The following is a 17,169-nucleotide window of genomic DNA, read 5'->3' on the forward strand; positions in this document are numbered from 1 at the left end:
TGAAATACCGACATAAGGATTTCATTTGTGACAGTATTAGGTCTAAGCTCTTTAACGCAGGCTGATTTCTCCTTCATGAGTTCATTAACAGAAGAGAAAATCAGAAGTTTCACTTTTAAGTTTATTGCTTCAATGTACAATGGTGACGTCACAAATTTTATTATTAGTTTTTTTCTTTTTCTGTCACATTCACACAGCGAAATATTCGGTAACTTGGTATGTTCAGCGTCTGGCTCCCTCAAAAAGGAATTTACTATATTTTTACTGATTTAGGTCTACGCAGTGTTTCGTAGACGCCATCACAGCAACTGTTGCGGAAACTTCGAAGTGGCGTAGCCACCCACGTTTTTTTTTTTTTTGTGGCTTTTTTTTTCTTTTTGATGAAAGCCATCTACTGGCAACCATGGTAGTTTTGGTATTTTTGAAAAAGTATTTAACTTATGTGAGAAACGTTGTTTAGCTCTTAGTCCCTTTAAAAAAACCCAGGTGGTTGAAATTATTCTGCAGTCTTCTACAATGGCATGCCTTAAACACATATAGTGGTCGTGACACCTAAAGCCCCAGTATATATTATTATTATTATTCCTCGTCCATTCACGTCACGTATTTATAATACCAAATTTTTTATATATAAAGCGAGCAAAACGGCCGTGAGCACGCTATGAGCGTAGCATCTAGTGATGCTTGACATGACATGCATACCATGATTATCATGTTTGCAACAGTCACATACCTTCTTCATACATTCACGTCACGTAACACCAAATTTCAAATATGTGAAGCAAGCGAAACAACTGTGAGTGCAGTATGAGCGTAGCATGTAGTCATGTTTCACATGATACACATGACATAACTATCATGTTAGCAGCAGTCATTTAACTACGTCATCCAATCACGTCCAGTAATACGAAATTTAGTATATGTGAAGGTAGTGAAAGACCGTGAGCGCACCATGAGCGTGGTGTGTAGTAATGATTTCCATGACATGCATGTCATGGTTTCGCCATGAGAGTTTGTCGCTTGTATTCGCCCGGCAGTCATGTCGTACCAATTCAGTTTTGCCATATATCATCAAAACAAACCCATAGTAAAAGCAGCAAGACCATGAAATGTAAATCATGACAGCCATGACATACATGCTATCATTGTTATGTTTTGGCAAGTCACTTATGCCCAGAATAGTCATGTTATGGCATAGCAAATTTTGTATAGGTACATTTTTCGAAATGGCCAGGAGAGCTAAATGTCGTAGCTCCATAGATAGATAGATAGATAGATAGATAGATAGATAGATAGATAGATAGATAGATAGATAGATAGATAGATAGATAGATAGATAGATAGATAGATAGATAGATAGATAGATAGATAGATAGATAGATAGATAGATAGATAGATAGATAGATAGATAGATGCAGTCAAAGTCGCTGAAGTACGCTAACCACTGTATTGCATTTATAATACAGCACGCAAATTCATGGCGCTTGCCGACAACGCACTTGAGCGCAATCTTCAAGGTCTCATTAAAACGGTACAATAAAGAATGGCTCCGTATCTGCATGTTCACCGCAAATGTCGCCGAAAGATGGTAGTCTTGCGTCTGGAGAGAGTGAACAAGCTGTTTGATGATCTGCGCAAGAAAATTGGTGAATGGTATTCTGGAGGCGCTGCGTTAGAGTGTCTCAAGCGTGTAGTGGAGGTGAACGAGCGCATCATGTGACGCCACACGTGAGACACGAGCGCTATCTGGCAGTTATCCCGGAAAATGGGGCACGTGCCGTGCGCGCCCGTCTTGGAGGCGATAAGGTGTAGAACGCAAGGCGACGGGCAGGTGCCACCACCATGTCATCTTAGCAAAGCGTTGGAAACACTTGCCGTTTCATGCAAGCGTTTGATGGCCAGCGCAGCGTTATAAAGGCTACAATCCTTAAAATTATTTACGTGTGCCTTTTCTAGTAAAAAATACACATACTTAATATTGCCGCGTTGTTATGGTGCCTCAGATATGCGCAATAACTGTTTTTTAATTGACAATCGCATAAGCACGAACGCTGAACATTGAGCATTATCGGTGGGCGCTGCGGATGGGGCCGGCCGTTTGCTGGAGTATCGTTTGGTCACTTTGGGTGCCGTTTAAGGTATTTTTAAGGGTAGATGCCTGTAACGGAGTGATGTAGGTCGTGAAACATATATGTGCCGAAGTGTATGTACCCTGTTACGGGAATGGTATGAAGCCTTTGTGTTCTGTACATACTGTAAATAATTTTTTTTCTAAACAGCCCGCAAGAAAGTAAGCCCCAGGAAGCCCACGGGATGGCTTTAAGATCTCCCTTAGTAGAGTACCAAGTGCTCTAAAGCGTTAACCACTTTTTCTTAAGACACAGACAGAGAGACCAAAATGTTTCCGTGGAAGGTCCCCAAGAAAGACTGTCGTCTTTAAAGCCTTCGGAGCTCAGCGTGCATGCGCCATTTGTCTACTCCCATGCCGCTAATCGGCGGAGTTTTCCCGCTGAAATGACCGAGTCGGCAAGAACTTACACGAGGCACAAATACTGGCGGGCACGTGTATTGACATAATGATAAATCCGCCAGGGCGTACGATATCCCAGCTACGCCTGACCTCATACGAATAACGCAACAAATAATCATGTCGTATTGCTACTACGTTCTTTTTTTGTCTTAGGTTTTTGTATGAGCCTGAGAGACACAGAGAGAGATTGCAGGTGAATCGGCGTACCTCCACGTGTATTCACCTTTTTTTTTTTGCAGTCGTTGTTAGTGTGCGTATGTGTGAGAGAGAGAGGGAGGCGGTATAGTGCCAGCAATTCATTATCACTCTGTGTGCGTTAACCTTCATCCAAATGTACCTCTAGACTGCGAGGAACAACGAACGGAAAAACAGCTGTATCTCGATTCATTGCGTCAAGGTTCGAGCAAATTGGAGGCGTTTGAAGGTGCCTACTCCGTTTTTCAAGAGCGAAAGACGGTGTGCAGAGCATATGAAGGTGCGATCCACGTTTTAAATCAGTACGAGTTGAATGCAAAGCTGTGGCTTGGATGTTGCTTCATATGGGAGACGTCAATATGGCCCAGGTTCTGACGGACTGGAATTTTACCGTTACCGTCGCGGTCATGGTGGTCCTTGCTACCGCAATGTACAAGTAAGTTTTGCGTTTTGTCCGGTATTTTATTTGTTCGCAATGTGTGAATTGATAAAGTTCAATATTGGGAAACAAAAACAAATAAATGTGAGGGCGACAGTACTGTGTCCTTCTGTAAATTTTGGGACTACCATTTTCAACTTTTCTGGCAGATACATCTATTGAAAAGTAAAAAAAAACAATGGCCATTTGTGTCCGCAAAGGTAATAAATAACCTTTGCTAAAACACCGATCATTGTTTAAGGTATTAACAACTTTTGGTTGGTAATATTGAAAGTGGGCACCTTGGTATCAAGTAATCATTGTTAGTTATTATCATGCTCTAGGTTAAAACTTAGGCCATGGTACCTCACGCGTGGACGCCAACTCGTGATCGGCTCGGTTTGTATGTTTGTCTGGGCTTCCACCCGAAACTTTGTGTTGAAGTTAGAGAAAGCGCGAAGTTCTCTTGCTGCAGTGGCCCCACTTGCGAAACCAGCTGCTCACACAAAAACTGACATGTACATCAGTTAGTTCGCGTTCATCTTGTGTATATTTTTGCGTTCATTCCGTGCGTCTTGTTTGTATGAGCAGAGTGCTTTAAGGGCCGAGCAATGAAAGGCACTGTGAGTTCCCTGTCGTCTAGTGTATGTCTTCTTTGTGCCTCCTTTCTGCTTGAGGAAATTGCTGCAGGTTTTCAGTGGCTCGCCATTCTTCACGTTTCATTACAACTTTATTGCTGTAACAGTCATTCCTTCAACCTTGTGGCCAAACAATGCACAATAAAAGCTCAACTACTTATGTAAATTCATGTTTCACTTACGCGAGATACGGATTGATAACAACGCGCGATTAGTCAGGTTATTTTCTCTCTAATACTTACCTAACTTCGAGTTTCGTGCATCTTTGCTTGACGTGATTCGTTTTTGTTGCGGATTAACAGATGGCGCCTGTGGAAACTTAGCTTGTTCAAGCGGATGGGAATCCCTGGCCCTGCGCCCCACTTGATCACCGGGAACTTCGACCAGTTGTGGACTAGCGTGAGTGAATTAATCAAACCGAATTAACGCTGTAGCATCATGATGATGGCGAAGTAAACTATGTAGAGGAGGGAGCAGGGAGGTGGTTTAACCTGACATAGCTGGATATTGTTTCGCCTGAAAAATTCATGCGTAATTAACCCACTTTCTCGAATAAGGTGCGTCGAAGATTTTACACAAACTCTAGGTAACTTCTTTCGCAGAACAGGATCTGTCAAAAAAGAAAGAAAAGAAGAAAGGAAGGAATAAGAGAGGAACCCAAGAGAGACAGAGGTACTACAAATAATGAGGCTGAGTGACATTTGAAGGTTACAAGAACCACTGGTCGAGACGTGAGCACATTGTAAGCTACTATGACTGAACCGATCAGGATCTATCATACCGCAATATATTTACAGCGTGTTCTTTTTGAACCAAGTGACACAGACAGACAGACAGACAGACAGACAGACAGACAGACAGACAGACAGACAGACAGACAGACAGACAGACAGACAGACAGACAGACAGACAGACAGACAGACAGACAGACAGACAGACAGACAGACAGACAGACAGACAGACAGACAGACAGACAGACAGACAGACAGATAGATAGATAGATAGATAGATAGATAGATAGATAGATAGATAGATAGATAGATAGATAGATAGATAGATAGATAGATAGATAGATAGATAGATAGATAGATAGATAGATAGATAGATAGATAGATAGATAGATAGATAGATAGATAGATAGATAGATAGATAGATAGATAGATAGATAGATAGATAGATAGATAGATAGATAGACAGACAGATAGATAGATAGATAGATAGATAGATAGATAGATAGATAGATAGATAGACAGACAGACAGACAGACAGACAGACAGACAGACAGACAGACAGACAGACAGACAGACAGACAGACAGACAGACAGACAGATAGATAGATAGATAGATAGATAGATAGATAGATAGATAGATAGATAGATAGATAGATAGATAGATAGATAGATAGATAGATAGATAGATAGATAGATAGATAGATAGATAGATAGATAGATAGATAGATAGATAGATAGATATTCTTTCATTGATGCATTCATTCATTCTTTATACTGACTGATGGACTGACACATATTCGCTCCTTTTCTTCAAATGCCACAGGACACAGTAAAGGTGATGGATAAATGGTCGAAACAATACGGTGACATGTACGGGTAAGGATGTTACCTCTTCTTGCTGATTGAAATGTTCTTGAGCTTCGAAGTATTGCGGTCACCAGCAAGCATTTTGAATTTGACACGATGACAATGAATGAATAACTTTTCCGAAGCAAGTTCGCGCCTTTCGTGGTTCTGTTGCAGAGAGAGTGAGATGCTAAGAGCTTTCTTTTATTTTTTTAACAGTGGGTATATTGATGCAAAACAGACACCATTTTGAAACTGCGAGCGTAGATTCGTGCACCCTTCAGGAGAATATTGCCGCACTTATAAAAGAAGAAGAAAAAACAGTGATGCGTAGCACTCCAGTGACGCGGAATTTATCGAATGCAAAAAATGAAATATTGTCACGTGCTTGTCAAAAAGAAAGACAATGACAGTTGTGCATGTACCATGAAGTACTATGAAATGGATGAAAAAGAAGAACTCTCTTGCGCGTTCTATTAAAAGAACCTACCTGCTTCTGGTGTCTCAGTTTCTGCCGCAAGACCTCTGTTTCGACGTCGGGACACTGGTGGAGGTGCTGGAGCCTACACCCTGATGCAGGACAGTCTTACTCGGACCCGTTCACCTAGTCCAGAGACTCAGCCCCTCGTCACGACTCCAGTGCACCGATTCAGTCGGCGCCTACTAGGCCTAAGTCCAGAGTCCGCACCTGTTCCGCCTCTTTCCAGCATGGCAGCTCCTACGACATCCACGGTTATCCCGCCATCGCAGACCACTCTTCCCTCGCAGGTAACTCTTGAACATCCTCGCGTTCCTGAAGTTTTCCGTGGGGAAGAGTACGAGGATGTCGAAGACTGGCTCGAACAGTTCGAACGGGTCGCTGTATCCAACAACTGGAGCGAACAGCACAAACTTGGCCGTGCATATTTCGCACTGGAAGATAGCGCTCGCACGTGGTATGAGAACCGCGAGGCTACATTTCACACTGACGCACTTCACACACTTCGCACTTCACACACATTTCGCACTTCACACTGACGCCAGCAATGTAGGTCTGGGTGCCGTTCTGGTGCAGTGGCAAGACGGCTGTGAAAGAGTAATAGCCTACGCCAGCAGAACTCTCTCTCGCACGGAGGAGAACTACTCGACTACCGAGAAGGAGTGTCTCGCCGTGGTGTGGGCGGTCATCAAATTTCGTCCATATTTGTATGGCCGCTCCTTCAAGGTTGTTAGCGACCATCACTCTTTGTGCTGGCTCACCAACCTTAAAGATTCATCTGGCCGTTTGGCACGCTGGAGCCTAAGACTGCAAGAGTTCGACATGACCATCGTCTACAAATCTGGGAAGCGGCACACCGACGCCGACTGTCTCTCACGGTCGCCAGTGGAAACTGCTGCTCCTGACGACGAAAACATCGACGCGGCATTCTTGGGAGTTGTCGACACGGCCACTATTGCACGAGAGCAGCGCAGTGACCCTGAGCTGTTACCACTCATTGAATATTTAGAAGGACGACGTAAGGACGTGCCGCGGTTATTTGCCAGAGGACTGCCATCTTTTTGCTTGAGAAATGATGTTCTCTATAAGAGAAACTTCTCACCAACCGGCAACCCGCACTTGCTCGTCGTGCCTGCCTCTCTTCGAAAGGAAATTATGGAAGCGTGCCATGATGAAGCAACTTCTGGTCATCTAGGCTACACCCGAACATTGTGCCGACTGCGATGCAAGTACTACTGGCCAAAGTTACCCGCTGATGTTAACCATCACGTGCGAACTTGCACCGACTGCCAAAGACGCAAAGCACCTCCCAGCAAGCCAGCCGGTCTCTTACATCCAGTCCTAGCACCAGCGAAGCCGTTCACTCTGATTGGAATGGATTTCCTGGGCCCCTTTCCAACTTCCACAACAGGTAACAGATGGATAATCGTGGCCACCGATTACCTCTCCCGTTATGCGGAGACTAAAGCTATGCAGCGCGGCACAGCAGCAGAGGCCGCTCAGTTCTTCATCGAAAACATCGTCCTTCGGCATGGCGCTCCGACAGCAGTGATTACAGACAGAGGACCTGCCTTCACCGCAGAACTTTTGGAGTCAGTTCTCAGACTCAGCGGTACAGCTCACCGGAAAACAACGGCTTACCATCCGCAGACAAACGGACTGACAGAGCGCCTCAATAGGACCCTCACAGACATGATCAGCATGTACGTTGACACAGAGCATAAAAACTGGGATCAGATATTGCCGTACGTGACCTTTGCCTATAATACCGCTCGACAAGAAACCACTGGAATGACGCCGTTCAGTCTGATCTATGGTCGCGAAGTCACGACAACGTTGGACGCCATGTTGCCGCATGAGTGTGACGACATCCATGTGGACGCCGAAGAGTTCACTCAGCGCGCCGAGGAAGCCAGACAGCTCGCGCGTGTGCGCATCTGTCATCAACAGCATCAAGATGCACAACGGTACGACCCCCGACACAAGTTCATAAGCTACACACCAGGCGACAAGGTCTGGGTCTGGATTCCGATACGTCGACGTGGACTGTCGGAAAAACTGCTAAGACGATACTTTGGCCCATACAGCGTCACGCGACGCTTGAACGACGTGAACTATGAAGTTGTTCCTGACACTGACTGTAGTTCTAGGCGTCAAAATCATTTACCCGAAGTCGTACACGTCGTGCGTATGAAACCGTATTTATCCAGTTAACGCGACCACTTCATACGCCTGGTAGAGCGCCTAGGTTGCGCATCGGGACGATGCCTCTTTCGGAGGGAGGCAAATGTCACGTGCTTGTCAAAAAGAAAGACAATGACAGTTGTGCATGTGCCATGAAGTACTATGAAATGGATGAAAAAGAAGAACTCTCTTGCGCGTTCTATTAAAAGAACCTACCTGCTTCTGGTGTCTCAGTTTCTGCCGCAAGACCTCTGTTTCGACGTCGGGACAATATTACTCAAGGGCATTCTGGGTTTATTGCTCTACTGCTAACATCGCTGTGTGGAGCGTTCACGGGTTCTCAAATGAATCTGCTCAATACAAAAAAATAGCAACAGTGGTCAACTTCATTTTAGATATGTCTATTGTTTATTATTGATTAACAAAAAATAGTTGTTATAATTATTGATACTAGCACAATTGTCATTAGGCCATACCTCAATCAGACACGTTTTTTTTAATTTTTATGCTGGCACAAAACTGCACATTCAATTAAATTTTGGCATGGGCTCACATTCCCGACAGTACGCGTAAAGAAAAAAATGGCAGCATATTCACGGGGTGAATGAGGGAGAGTAGGGCGAAGCATCCGTCCGTCCATTCGTTCTTGCTTCCGTCCGTCCGTGCGTCCGTCTGTGTGACCATCATGCGTCCATCTATGAGTTCGTCCATGCATTCACCCCTGCGTCCGTTCATGCGTCCATCTGTCCGTGCAGCCATCCGTGTGTCCATCCATGCATCTGTCTGTTTGTGCGTTCGTCCATCTAGTCAACACTCCAAATACCACCATCTCGCATCTTTTCATCTTGTATGCGTCCGTCTGTGTGACCGTCCATGCGTACATCCACCCGTCCGTGTGTGCGTCTGTTCGTGCGTCCGCACGTGCATCCGTGCGTCCGTCCATGCGTTCATTCGTCCATGCAGCCATCCGTGCGTCCATACATGCATCTGTCTGTGTGTCCGTTCGTCCGTCTAGTCAACACTCCAAGTATCACCATCTCGCATCTTTTCATCATATATCAGCATATAGAAGCACCGCCCCGACGGGGTGATCTAGTGGCTATGGTACTCGGCTGCTAACCAACAGGTCGCGGGATTGAGTCCCGGCTGCGGCAGCTGCATTTCCGATGGAGGCGGAAATGTTGTAGGCCCGTGTGCTCAGATGTGGGTGCAGGTTAGAGAACCCCAGGTGGTCGAAATGTTCGGAGCCCTCCACTACGACGTCTCTTATAATCATATGGTGTTTTTGGGACGTTAAACCTCACATATCAATCAATCATATAGAAGCACCGCCATCCAGCGAACATTTCAAGGACTAAACGAGAGGTGGCACACGCACTTTCTTACGGCGGGCGCTTCGTATCTACTTCCCGCCTTTAACCACTTCGAGTTCATGGTATATACTAGTTCACTGTATTCATGGCACTGTGGCCCAACGCTCGCTAAACCTTTCTAAAACCAAGGAGGTTACGCCCAGCGAGCATAACCTAGCAACTCTTTCTTGTCACATAGTGCTCAATGTACATGCTAATGGCTGCTAATTGGGAATGAGAGACAGAATAACTGGGCTTTTAGTTAACGCGGAAGCTGCGAACTTTTTATTGTTCAACAACGCACAGGAGAAACCTCCCACCGGCACCACCTTGCAAGTTAAAGCGTAAGACTGGTTACGCAGTACGACTACGACGAGGGACGAAAGGGTGTCGTCTTAAGTAGCTTCGCCCCTAAAACTAGACGGTAGGCTACCAGTTGGTGTTCTTTCATGTTCAGTGTTATCAGGTCATTGGAGTGGCCCATTAGTCCGGCGTATAGCAGCAGGCACGGCTGAAACAGACCTAATATAAGACACTCACATGGTAATCAGTGAATTTGTTGGCGTGTTTTACGAAACAAATAGCGGTCTGCTTTTTGTCTTTTTCTCTCAGTTATTTTTCTGCACAGCGGCACAAATCATACCTAGCTTATTGAGAGTCCTGTAAAAAAGCCTGAAAAGCATATTTGCCTCCTCAATTTTTTTTTCTTAGTGAATGAAGTAAAAATCCTACAGCATATCCACGGAGTGAATGATGATGAGTGGGGCGAAGCGTCCACCAGCCCGTCCATGCTTTCTTCCGTCAGTTCGTTCTTACTTCCGTCCGTCCTCGTGACCATCCGTGCGTCTATCCATGTGTCCACCCGTCTGTCCATACGTCCATTCATTCGTACGTCAGCGCGTCTGTCCATCTGTCCGCCCGTTGTCTAGTCTGTCTGTCCACCCGTCCGTCGGTTCATCCAGCGAACACTCCAAGTACCGTCATCTTGTATCATCTGTGGCACACACCCACTACGCGCGTTCATCCATCCGTCCATCCGTCCGTCTGCTAGTCTCTCTGTCCGTCCGTGCGGGTATGTGCCACTGGTGGCTACACAGACAACGGAGGATGGACAGACCCAGAGGATGGACAGACAACAAAGGATAGAAAGAATGGCAAGAGAGAAGGCAGGGAGGTTAACCAGGCACATGTCCGGTTGGCTATATAGGCTGGCGGAATGGGTAAGGTTAATAGAGAAGAAAGAAAAAGAAAGGGGAAGGAGAAGAAAAAAAACAAGAAATTCGTCAGTTAATGGGCTCACGCGTGTGTAGTGGTGGCGCTATACAAATGCCAAAGGTGTTCCTGTGGGCCCATAGTCCACAAAAAGTGCAGTGAGCTTCCTCCTGTGGCTTCCTGCATCCATGCTCGGACTTGACATAACTTCTTTAACCGTTTAGTTACAGTGGCCGCAGTTAGAGGCAACGGGATCACTTACATCTAAAAGGCGCGTAGCCTGTTCGTTAAAGATAACTCATCTTGTGGTCGCGCAACTCTATGACGGCTGGCAAAACATGGCCGATCGAACGTGTAACTATTGTCCATCTTTTACAACTTTCAAGTGCATTCCCGCCAAGTTTAACTGTGGTTTTGACGATCTTGGAGAAGATTGCCAGTGTGCATGGTTCTTTTCAATGGTTGACACAATGAGCAAATTAAATAGCTACTAACTCACCTCTCTCAATCTAACGAGAAATTTCTATCAGTGACTGTGCCTATTTGAACCAGCGTAAGCCAGGGTTCGTCGAGTTCCCGTTTGGCACTGTTTTGTTTAGCATTGTCATTGCGAATGACCAATTTGCGGTAGCCTGAACAACGCAGTGGTTCGCACCGATGCTTGCGACGCCAGGAAGCACCTGATTCGTGTCTATATGAACGATGGCGCTTCGTCGTCATCCCAAACATCAGCAAGCGTGTGCCACATCAATCACCGGGCGAAGTGTTGATAACCGATGATTCGACTGCTTTCGCAGCGGAGTATTACTTTACTGATGAACTAAAAAATGAAGCCTACAGAAGTTCCATCAGTTTTACTTCTCCGTGGCTCGGTTGTCAGCGGCAGTACACGAAGCACAATCGTTGTGCCTGACAAATCCCTTCACCTGCATTCTTCCCGACGATGTCGAATAACGTGAGTGGTCATAAAAGGGGCGACCGAACAAATGTGTCCGACCCTATCTGGAATAAAACTCGTTGCGCCGTTGCCCAGCAACCGCTTGCCTCAGCCAAATGATGGGACGTCACGCCAAGCCACATGTGTGCCGGGGACAATAGCTGCGCGCCGACCACATCGAAACACTCACATACGCAGATGAGGAATAACTGAGCGAGTCATATATATATATATATATATATATATATATATATATATATATATATATATATATATATATATATATATATATATGATTGTATGATATGTATGTAGTATGTATGTATGTATGTATGTATGATTGTATGGTAGTATGATATGTATGAGATGATGATGATATATATGATTATAGAAACATCTGAGTGAGCCAGCGCCCCATGACTCGTGCTCGTGCCTCCTTTATTCTTCCTCCTTTATTTGCAACACCGAGTATGCTGCAGGCAAAAACTGTGCGTCCATTACACTGGAGCCATTTTTTTTTTGATGCACCATTTCGACACATTCGTTGTGATGGGTCACCGTAACACGCATTGTACATCCAAGGAGAAGGCTGCGTTTTACAAACTAGCAGCTATGCGGGAGAGACCACGGCAATTACAAGCTGAGCCCAAGTACACAGAACCTCGCCTAGTGAAGCTTATTCATGGTGTATCCAAGAACCACGTTGTCATAACCTTGAAGCAGTCAAGTCGAACTCGGTATAGCATAGCGAATTAGGAGAGCGACTAGCTTCACCTTACACTAAGAAGCGGAAACAGCGTACTTTTTTTAATGTCTTTGTTTTGCAAAGCCGAATCGTTGACTGCAAAAACAATGTGTTCTTGCCACTACCCCAGGATCTACAACGGCGACGCACCCTTTCTCATGGTGAAGGACCTAGAGCTGATTCAGCGGGTCTTTATCACGGATTTCTCCCTCTTCATGGATCGTGGGGTGAGTGTGAGCTCCAAATGATAAAATAATGTCTTTGTTTGGAGTTTCGGCGTGATGTTCTAATTGAAATGAGGCTTCATAACTGAGTAAGTCAGTTTATGCCTCATTGGGTTCGCAAAATCAGCGCGTTCAGCATAGTGTGCAGGCGCTGAACGCTCATGCACACTAATACGCTTTAATTTAAAAAAATACAGCGTTTGGTGTTCTAAGTTCAGAAAGGACAGTATGATTATGACAGAAGCTGTAGTGCTGAACTTTAAAAAAATCCACTAACTGGTGTTTTTTTTTTAACGCGCACTAGCATCTGCAATATTGAACCCGCAACCCTTGGGTAAGTAGCCGACGTTGCTTTGGCGAAGCTCAGTTTGAGCGTGAAGGAAAGACACTAGGCAGTCAAGAAGAGGAAAGACAGATGACAGTGTGAGCGCTATCATGCATTGACTCGCTCAGTCAGCAGTACTCGCCTAAATTTCCGCTTTTCCGGGTAGCGAGTTAACCACCCTGCTTTTCTTATATCGAGGCGCACTGAAGCATCCGGATACCATAAAGCCCATCCTAGCGAGCCTTTTTTTATCATCATGCAACGCAGTGCACTTCATTTAAGACAGTCGAAAGCTTACATGATGGTCCACGCTCTGTTACTGTCACAGCTTATAACCTTTAGGGCATGCGCAGTACGCGTGATGTTGTGCGTGCTAGTGTGTAACACTGCCACTCTTTCCTTCTTTCCTTATTTATTTTTTCCCTCCCGTCACCCCCTTTCTCCGTGTCGGGTAGCCACCTGGTGCAACCTGGTTAGCCTTCGTGCCTTTTTTTTGCTTTTTTTTTCTCTGTGTCTATTTATTTCTTGTGAACGACGTCTACAGGGCTGGACAGCTATTGCAGCTTCTCAATGAGAAAACGAAGTGGCAGTGCTAGCCAAGTTGTAGCATCAACACCAAACTTTCCGACTTCATCTTCTCCTCGCTTGCTTTTACCGCCCAGAAATGAAGACGTATGTGTTTCCGTGTATTCCAGTGATTGTGGTTTTCGAAACGGACATGATATTGACATTTCGTTTACCTCTGTACGTCCATCTTTTGTCTCGTAGCGATTAACGTGCAAGTAAATTTTAGTGTATTTCTGTACGCCGCGATCTAACGTACGTGAGACACGACATTACGCCACAAACTACGAATGATTACGTATGCTTCACGATAAAACAGAAGAGGCTTACGTTCTCAGTACTTTGGGGACACATCCATCCAAGTGCGAAAATCAACTGCTTCCGTTTTAGGTTTACACTTCAATCTGCACAGAGCCCCCCACCCCACTCATTGTCATTGGAGATTCAAAAGCTCACCATCCCCTACGAAGTAACACTGTAATGAATGGCTGGGGCAGATATTTATGCGACTTCGTGTGTATAATATTGGAACAAGAGTGCTGAACTACGGATCACCCACAATCATTCAGGAACTTCTTACAGCAGCTGCCTCGATCTTAAGTTTGTATCCAGGTGTTCCCTGCCTTCTGCAGCTTGGTAACATACTCGTGGTAGTGGCCACTTATCAACCTACGTTAAGTTTAAGTGGTGCTGTCGTTTAGCCCCACGCTGCGTTCATTAGACGAACGGGAGTTTATTCAAGTCAAAACTAAAAACCATCCGTCAGCGCACAACTATACCATGCTAAGTAGAAGACATAATTGTTTCGCCCCTGCGTGACACAACACAAGTTGCCATTCCGCTGCAGTGGTCAGATATCGACTTAAAATATGAGGCATTTCGTGTTGTCTGTTGGCACGCAGAATGATGGCCCAGAAGAACAAGATCAATGTAAGACATTTCAGTCTTTCAAGCTTAACGACACGTTCTTCGGCATCTTGACAAGCTCGACAGGTAGCGATTGAGGAAATTCTGTGGTTCTCTGGACTAACCACGGCCTCTCTCTAAAATCTGGCGTGTATTACAAAGCCTACTGCGATGAATGAATTGATGAACTCTATCAGGTCCTTCGGAACATGCTTTAGCACGTTGTGGGCCGCTCCCGCGTCATAACAGATAGACCAAGTCTGCACTCATCTCCACATGAAATTTGGCCGTTCTGTGCTGTGGCTCTCCATCAGGGAATCGTAGGTATAGCCAAGAAATAGTGTCTTGTCGAATACATTTATTCTTTCACATTTATTTATTTATCAGTGTACCCTCAGCGCCAAAAAGAATTATAGAAGGAGGGTTCCACGATAGATATTTGATAATATATATAAATATATATATATATATACATATTTACAGGTTTTGTAACACAACAGAAACAAAAGATAATGTATCACACATTGGACTCTGAGCCCAAGAATTAATGATGACAACAAAATTAAAGTGCTCACATTATCATATCAAAGAGTAGAGGGCAGAGTTAGTTGTGATGATGGTAACAATATTAGTAAGATGATTCCATTGCGAAATTGTGTGGGGAAAGAATGTGTTCCTAAACGACTAAGTTCTGCACTTGTTGATTTGATTGATTGATTGATTGATTTGTGGAGTTTAACGTCCCAAAACCACGATATGATTATGAGAGACGCCGTAGTGGAGGGCTCCGGAAATTTCGACCACCTGGGGTTCTTTAACGTGCACCCAAATCTGAGCTCACGGGCCTCCAACATTTCCGCCTCCATCGGAAATGCAGGCGCCGCAGCCGGGACTTGAACCCGCGACCTGCGGGTCAGCAGCCGAGTACCTTAGCCACTAGACCACCGCGGCGGGGCAAGTTCTGCACTTGTGTTCTCTAACTTGGTTAGAATTGTCAACTCGCGTTGAGAAGTAATGCGGTTGAAATATGTACTTATCTCTATCTATACCTGCTTTGGAATGAATTATGCTATGAAAGATTTTTAATTTTAATTTTTGTCTCCGCATTTCCACAGTTTCGCACCCTAAACTCTTTTTGGCAAGGGGTATGTTAATTGCCATCTATATTTATTGAGAACAAATTTTACGGCTAAACTTTGCATCCTATCTAGTGCCTGATGTGCTGTTTGAACCACGAATTGCAAGGTTTGCAAGCATATTCGATTATAGGCTGGACGTTAATTTGATACAGCAGCTGTTTTGTTTCTATCGGGAAGTGTCTTGCGTTCTTACGCAGGAAGCCCGGCGTTTTACTGGCTTCCTTACACTAGAAATACTTCTAATATAGCGCCTCCTACAATCTCCTTGGCATCTTCGTCTGTTAGATCTCATTAACATTACCTCTAATACTGAAACTCGAACTCTTCGCACCACTGCGATCCCGTCTTTTGATGAGCGCCTCGAAGTGCCTTTTACAATGCAAGAAGTGGACGCTACAATCTTGTTTTTCTGACGCTCAATGGTACCCGGGTGGATAGAATTACGTAAGCTGCACCCCGTCATTATGATACCGAAGAAGAACCGATACTGCTGTGTTAAATCTGGCTGTGAGTCCTTGTTAAAGGGACACTGAAGTCAACTATTAAGTTGACGCTGATTGTTAAAATGACGGTCCAGAAACCCCGTAGTGTTACTTTTGTGCCAAGGAAAAGCCTATTTTGAAATGGAATCACGTTTTAGTGGTCTGCAACAGGTTTGCGTGCTTAAAATTAGTCGTTTCAAGAAGCGGACTGACCGGTCCGTCTCACGTCACTGTTGCCATGCACAACGTTGCCCGGCTTTACTGCACTAGCAGCGCCAGACCGACAACATTGATAGCCACAGCAGCAAAAACGACCATTGATCCATTTCCCCCTATTGGCTCCCAGAAAGCAGACGCTTTTGTGTACACTGCGCTCCACTAGATGGCGCCACCTGTCGCGTGTAACCTCGAGAAAATTGAATTTTTGAACCACTCGCGCAATTTCCCATAGTAACGTCCGGTGTTTTTTTTTTTTTAATGAATCAAACAGAAACGAACAAGCAGCATTTTATTGCGTCTCTTGATGCACGAAAAGTTCTTTATTTAGTGTAGTTAGATAAATTACTAGTGATTAATTGTAGGCGGTTCGTCTGATGTTATCGGGATCATCTTGAATATGTCCTACTACGGCGCTTGTGTTCTTGTGCATTTACCTTAATTTCTCAGTAAGGAGGACACTCTTGTTAATAATATTGTCGTTTTAGGTGTTGTCATATATGAAGATTTCACCATTATGTAGATTGTTATTTGACTTTAGCGTCCCTTTAAGCTGCCTCTTTCGGGTGGCAGCTTTTACTTGCAGCTGTCCTTCATTAAGCGTACTGATGCGAAATAAACATTATTATTATTATTATTATTATTATTATTATTATTATTATTATTATTATTATTATTATTATTATTATTATTATTATTATTATTATTATTATTATTATATTACAACTCTTGGGTGTCGGGAAATATTTCCAGATAAGTGTAAGCGTAGCCGCATAGTTCTACTGCTTCAACCGGAGAAGTGCCCGAACGAAGTTTCATCTTACCGGCCCACCGTCTTACGCAGCTGCGTTGGCAAAAGCATGAAAGGAATGGTATTGCCGAGATCAGATTTGCTCTTAGAGAGCGATAATCAATTTTCTGAGTTCATAAATGGGTTTAGGAGAGGCCGATCAGCCATTGACGGTGTCGTCAACTTGGTCTCTGTTGTTGAACAAGAACGTTGACGACAAACATAAGTGGCTGCTGCTCTTCTTCACATCGCCTAGG

At 44.5% G+C, this 17,169-nt stretch overlaps 1 protein-coding gene across 1 annotated transcript in view; it reads left to right on the forward strand.

Annotated features, from left to right (window-relative positions):
- The first annotated feature begins 2,836 nt into the window (after positions 1-2,836).
- Positions 2,837-17,169, forward strand: part of LOC119179564 (cytochrome P450 6a8) — a 90,127-nt gene continuing 75,794 nt past the window's right edge. Inside the window, exons 1-4 of the mRNA XM_037430668.2 lie at positions 2,837-3,161; positions 4,084-4,180; positions 5,336-5,388; positions 12,397-12,493. Coding sequence (XP_037286565.2) covers positions 3,058-3,161; positions 4,084-4,180; positions 5,336-5,388; positions 12,397-12,493 — 351 coding nt within the window. The 5' untranslated portion in view covers positions 2,837-3,057. The remainder of the gene's footprint in view (positions 3,162-4,083; positions 4,181-5,335; positions 5,389-12,396; positions 12,494-17,169) is intronic.

The sequence above is a fragment of the Rhipicephalus microplus genome, chromosome 7 (assembly GCF_043290135.1).
Source record: "Rhipicephalus microplus isolate Deutch F79 chromosome 7, USDA_Rmic, whole genome shotgun sequence".
Taxonomy (NCBI): domain Eukaryota; kingdom Metazoa; phylum Arthropoda; class Arachnida; order Ixodida; family Ixodidae; genus Rhipicephalus; species Rhipicephalus microplus.